At 37.4% G+C, this 6,406-nt stretch overlaps 1 protein-coding gene across 1 annotated transcript in view; it reads left to right on the top strand.

Annotated features, from left to right (window-relative positions):
• COL1A2 (collagen type I alpha 2 chain) overlaps positions 1 to 6,406 on the top strand; it is a 39,133-nt gene that overhangs the window by 18,204 nt on the left and 14,523 nt on the right. Inside the window, exons 22-30 of the mRNA XM_015619636.2 lie at positions 370 to 423; positions 528 to 626; positions 1,495 to 1,548; positions 1,923 to 2,021; positions 2,774 to 2,827; positions 3,352 to 3,405; positions 3,532 to 3,585; positions 3,685 to 3,738; positions 4,565 to 4,609. Coding sequence (XP_015475122.1) covers positions 370 to 423; positions 528 to 626; positions 1,495 to 1,548; positions 1,923 to 2,021; positions 2,774 to 2,827; positions 3,352 to 3,405; positions 3,532 to 3,585; positions 3,685 to 3,738; positions 4,565 to 4,609 — 567 coding nt within the window. The remainder of the gene's footprint in view (positions 1 to 369; positions 424 to 527; positions 627 to 1,494; positions 1,549 to 1,922; positions 2,022 to 2,773; positions 2,828 to 3,351; positions 3,406 to 3,531; positions 3,586 to 3,684; positions 3,739 to 4,564; positions 4,610 to 6,406) is intronic.

The raw sequence follows: 6,406 nt of genomic DNA on the forward strand, positions 1-6,406 counted from the left end.
AAAATAATAAGAAAAATGGCAGTGCTTTCCCCAGATTGCTTTTTGGCAGAGATAAAGAATTCAGAGTCAGTAACTCTCTACAGGGAATGTAGAACGGTGTGGGACAGGTTGTGGGATCTTAGCTGCTGGCTAGAGCCACTATTAGTAATAATGAACACTGAAAATAATACTAACAGATTAGAATTTAAGCAAATCTACAGGAAACAGAGAGATCCTTTCACAATACCTGTTTACACTGTGTGCTTAAGCTGTGCTTACCTCAAATTCAGCAGACCTGCTTGGAAGGCTGAAATGTAGTAGGCACTATACACCTCACAGGAACAGATTCATTTCTTACCCTTCTTTTCTGATTTTTGTGTTGACTTGCAGGGTGTACCTGGATCTCGTGGGCTCCCTGGAGCTGATGGCAGAGCTGGTGTCATGGTAAGACTTTTGTCTGGGTCACTATTTCTGAACCACCTTTTATATACAGATGTGCAATGCTTTCTACTACTTCTGCCTAATTTTATTTTTATTTATTTTGGTAGGGACCTGCTGGTAACCGTGGTGCTAGTGGTCCTGTTGGTGCTAAGGGTCCTAATGGTGATGCTGGCCGTCCTGGTGAGCCTGGTCTTATGGGTCCAAGAGTAAGTTTGAACTCTGTGGATTAAGTTTGAACTACATAGAAAGAAAATAACGTAATGGAAAAAATTATTTGGAAATCCAACTGCATAAATTCAGTGGTTAACATGTGTTAACCACAGTTAGGGCACTTCTACCACTCAATTGAAAAACTCCACTAGGAATGATTAAGAAGCATCAAAATGTTTGTTGAAAGGAGTTACTTTTGTTAGGGGAGCATTTGATTGCCTTGGGATGGAGCACTGTCCTCTTGTACTTGATACTGCATTGACTTCTGTAAGGGGTTTTTCACTTGGGATTATTTACAGTGTGTGATTATTATGATAACAATTGAAGTGTATGTATTCTCTTTAAAGAACTCAAAGGAAAGCAGACCCTACTAAAATTATATGAAATTGCTGATCTCGATTATTTCTTTTTTATTTTGCAAATTATTTCACTGAAACCAGCCATTCACTTTTAGTAGTGTTGGCTGCAGTCAGATTATGTTCATCTCATTATATTTATACTCCTTATTCTTTCTCTTCCTACCCTACCCTGTGAAGTGAAAGTTTGCAATGCATGTATGAGTATTAGGCATCTGCAAACATTGAAACACACTATCCTCTAAAGCAGAGCCTAAATTAGTTTGTCTAAAATAATTTAGGTACTTCCCTATACTGATTTTCAGCTGGCATGGGAGCACGCACCACCAGATCAAGAGTCAGTATGGTTCAGGTGGAAATGTGATAGCACCTACAGTCCTGTTTAAAAAGTGTACATTGATAACTTACCACCCCTGTGTGTGTGTGTGTGCATGCATTAGAAAAAATGGTGGTTATGTGTTGGGTGAGTAGGTTTCCTTCTAAAAACATGAAACTTTTCCTTTCTCAGGGTCTCCCAGGTCAGCCTGGAAGCCCAGGCCCTGCTGGCAAGGAAGGTCCTGTTGTAAGTACCTTGCTTTTTATTCCCTCATTGCATGGGAAAGAATGAAGTACAACTGTATAAAGCAGACATCTCAGCACTGAGCTCTAACACAACTGTGTAAAAACAGGAAGATTTTCTATTGTATTACTCAGACGATCAGTGTTAAGCTTTTCATTCATTTCTGTGGGTCTTAGATCAGGCCTGTGTCCTGGAAGGGGAAAAATCAATACTGAGTTTTACAAAAAGGAGAAAAAGGGAGGGATGCATGAGCATGCAATGTATCAACAATGGTGAAAAGTTAAATGACATTTGCTCCCTGTCAGTACATATTTCTCCTAAAGCTGAGCTCTAATTTAACTATCTCAGCCATTTAATAGTATGATTTCTTTTTCTAGGGTTTCCCTGGAGCAGATGGTAGAGTTGGGCCAATTGGTCCAGCTGGTAATAGAGGTGAGCCTGGCAACATTGGATTCCCTGGACCAAAAGGCCCCACTGTAAGTACAGTACAGTAACTTTTTATTACTATGAAAGTATTTCCAGACTAATCTGTAGGTTCTCAACTCTATCATTAATCTAACACATCTCCCTGTATTCTCCTGTGCTGCTCATCAGATGGCTTACATCTGCTTACATTCAAGAGTTTTGTTTAAAATTATTTTCCAGTTACCTAAAATCTGATTAAAGAAAGGAAAAAGCAGTTTAATTAGCTGAGGGATATTTTGACATTGAAGTGATTAGAATAATACATGTATATTTTATGATTTCAGCATGTCCATTTTATCACTTCTGTATATTCACATCTGTAAAAGTTCTGTCAAGTTTGACTATTAAACCAGTTCCAGAGTCTTGTTATTCATAGAGCACTATACAAAGCTCACTCATCTTAGGATAAAAGCTACCAGTGACTTCAGTGGAGTTCTTTACATGTCCTGGGCTTGGGTGTTGATGTATATACACACATGTACAAACATGTATATATTGCATAGGATACTATGAGGAGTGCCATCAATTACACAAAACAAAAAGGCATTGAGTTTTGAAAAGACTTTTCTTTTTAGCTCATTATTTTTGAGCTAATCTAAGTGATCCAAAAAGACAGATGGAGGTTGTGTGTGTTTTAATTTGAGTTAAAGAAATATTACAGTAAATCTTCTGGCAGTGAGAGTATAAGTCTCTGCTTAGTAGTTTAAGCTGCATCTAATATGAAGTGTTGGTTAACTTTTATATCTTTTTCTTTCAACTTCAGGGTGAACCTGGCAAACCTGGTGAAAAAGGCAATGTTGGTCTTGCTGGCCCACGGGTATGTAGATATATTTTCTTTATCATCTTCCAGAGAGAAAAAAAAAAAGTAGATTTTCCAAACCTCTGTAATAAGATTACATTGGTTTGTGCAAGTATGAATAGATGATGAAATTAGAAAAGCCCTTGGGAATGCACTCTTTTTAGCTTCATGTCAGTGGGAGCTATTACTTAATGGATAAATGGAAACTCCCCATCTTGGGTATTAGTTGGGTAATTAATCATCAGGTATTATCCTATGGAAACGAAAATATAGCGCTCCCTGACCTTAATTCTTAGAGCATGGTATATGGTTTCTACTTCATCCTGTAAATTTCCAACTTTTTACTGATAGTCGAAACTTACTAATTCTTCCCTTTAAGGAGTCTGCTGTGGGAAAAATGCTATCAGCAAGGTTTCTATATTCTTTAATTCCAAAATAAGTTTTCTTAAGTATGAATGTGCTGCAATAACTGGCACATAATTGTTTGGAGATATTGCTCATATCAAATCAAAACTTTGATAATAGCTTTCTACTTTAACCAGGGTGCTCCTGGTCCAGAGGGAAACAACGGTGCTCAGGGTCCTCCTGGTGTCACTGTAAGTAACAGCCTCTACACAAATCCAATTTGTGATTTACTTTTCATTAATGGGACTTCCCAGTTTTAAGTCCACTTCCCTGTGTTGTTTCTTCCAAGTTAATAATTTGTTTTTCATTCCATCCAGGGCAACCAAGGTGGGAAAGGTGAAACAGGTCCTGCTGGCCCTCCTGGCTTCCAGGTAAGGAACTGTGTGCTCTGTTCAATCTTATCTACATTTCCAAAAGCATGAGGAGCTTCTGCCTTAACTATATTTGTATTCTTGTTTCTTTACACTCAGGGTCTGCCAGGTCCCTCGGGTCCCGCTGGAGAGGCTGGTAAACCAGGGGAGAGGGTGAGTGACAGATGCAGCATTCCATGGATGGGGCAGGCATTGCATGAGGGCTCTGTTTGCAATGGCAGGGTTAAAAATTTTGGGGTTTTTAACCTATTATTGTTAACCTCAAATAAGCAAGAGCCTGTTGAATCTATTTGCCAAAACAAAGCAATCAGGGTAACATGCAAACTTTAATAGTCCCTTTTGCATTGTAACTTGCATCATACTTCCTTTCTCAAAGTTTTGGTATGAAACAGACCAAAGATAGTCCTTTGCTTTTTGGGCCTTGAGTAGCAATTAAATATGCTTCTTCCCCCAGAAGAGACAGTACATGAAAAATATTTTTCTTCACATTTCTTTCAAAATCTTCAAGGTTCAATCTAACCTGTACTACTTCAATTATGTTTTTGTACCTCAGCTGATTTCAGGGAATGTACAATGGCATCCAACTGAGGTGGTTCATTTGTGATTCATGCTCTAGCTGCTGCATAGTTAGTGGGAGATATAGTCTGCAAACTGTGCATTCTCTGCATCATAATCACTTTTAGCATATATAGTTACATCTGTGTCCCTGTAAAAGAGTTTACATTGCATGTACCTGAAAAAAGTTTGTCATTTAATAACTAACTCTTCAGATGAAAAAATATTATCTAATGTGTACCCTGAAATACTGTCCAGCTGGAGGAAAAGGGCTTATTTCTGTGTATGTAATAGACTGTCTGAAAATTTGTCTGAAACTTTTCAATATGCTTCTGTAATTTGAGAATTTCCATTTGTTGCTAAGAAACAAAGTACGATTTAAGCAAGTAAAATAAACTTTACCACTCTGTCTACTGTCTTCTAGGGTCTTCATGGTGAATTTGGTGTCCCTGGTCCTGCTGGCCCAAGAGTGAGTAACTCATTTGAAATCCGTCTTAATAATGTGTTATAAACACACTTAATGAAGTGTTCCATAATAATAGTAACTATATACATTTCCATGTTCCTCAAGGCAAAAAGCCCTTCTCTGTTACAGAATAGTGTATTGCAGCAGACTCCCAGGAATGAAGGACAATATTCTCTGCTCTTTGCAGGTGTTAGGGTATTTGAGTTAGAGTTAACACAGTTGCCAGTATTTATTAATTTCTATTTATATAGAATATAAGTATAGTATAAGAAGTATGAATATTACCCAAATGATGATATCCTGTATTAACCTTACAATGAGACTATGGATGATAAAGGACTGAGGCCTGACAAATATGAGAGTTTTCATCTGCAGTGCCTGTGCACAGACCTTCCTAGCCTGACCATTTCAGTTTTACTATCCCTTGCTAGGCAGCTCATAGCTCCTCAGTACTGACTTTGAATAAATAGTAGGCTGAATTCAGAAACTGGAATAGTCATTAGAAAGTGTTGCTTCCCCTTTAATTCTGAAGTGTCAGTGAATATCCTCAAAGAGCTTTGTCTGGACACCTTCCTGCATAAGAGGAAGATACCATTTATGTAGAGCAAGTAGTAGTTTATAAAGGGCTCACTTAATTACTTGCTTTCCAAATCTGCCTCTAAAGAGACTGATGTTTAACCTACTTTTGTTGCTTCTTCTTTTCTTTTGACTTCCAGATTAAATGTATCCAGTGACAAGTATTCCCATTCTCTCTTATAAGTTATTTCAATCAGTTTAAACAGGACTTTTGCTCCCTATGTTTAGTGCCCTGAGTCTGTATCAGAAACCATGTCTTGCTCTAAACTCTCATTTTACCAGTGAATGGTATCCAAGGCTATCCAAGCCTAGTTCCCTTTGTCATAGCAGTAGCAGTTTTTTCCTCTGCTCTAGATTGCCCTAAGCATCACAGACATATCCAGCCCACAGTGTATTTCAAAATAGGTCTTACTGATGCTTTATATACAAAACTAACACTTCCTAAAAATACCCCACTGCTTGTGCCAGATCACATTTTCCTTTTATATGTCTGTGACATATTCTAGGCTATTACCTTTCCCTTTCAATCATTTTCTCCATTGAAACCTCCATTTACAGCAGAATTCAGTTTTGGTACCTAAATAAATGGTCTGGTACTTGCACTCTTGAATTTTATCCCTTTGCTGTTACAGCCATCTATCAGGTTATTCACTTCTTCCTGTGTAGTCTGCCAGTCCTTTGTCCTGTTGACAAATGCTTCCACCTTTGTGATATCTGCATATTTCTTCTTTTTTTCCCTCTCTGTAATTAACAAAATGTGTGAAAAAAAAAAAAATAGGAACATCTCTACAATATAAATTAATCTGTTGCATCATTGATGCTTTCTCCTGGTGTGCTATCTCCCCTTAAGTCAGTTCTTTGACCACATTATAGTTTTTACACAAAATCCAAATTGTCCAGCATAACTAAAAACTCTATTATGCCTTATCAGATTATTCACTGATATCCAGCTTGATCACACTGAGATAATTTGAGATATCTTTAGTAAAACTAGTGTTTCTATCTTTGATAGATCTGTTGTGCATTTAAATCTAGTTTCTGGCTATTTCTATGTCTGCAGATCTATGGTTCAGAATTTATCCTTCTACCTATTATAATGCACAGGTCACATTAGTAGGCTTGAGGTGTTACCTTTATTCCCATGCCACCAGGCATCTGCCACTGTAAAAATAATTGTTTGCCAATTACTAACTTTATATATATATATATATATATATATATATA

The sequence above is a fragment of the Parus major genome, chromosome 2 (genome assembly GCF_001522545.3).
Source record: "Parus major isolate Abel chromosome 2, Parus_major1.1, whole genome shotgun sequence".
Lineage (NCBI taxonomy): Eukaryota > Metazoa > Chordata > Aves > Passeriformes > Paridae > Parus > Parus major.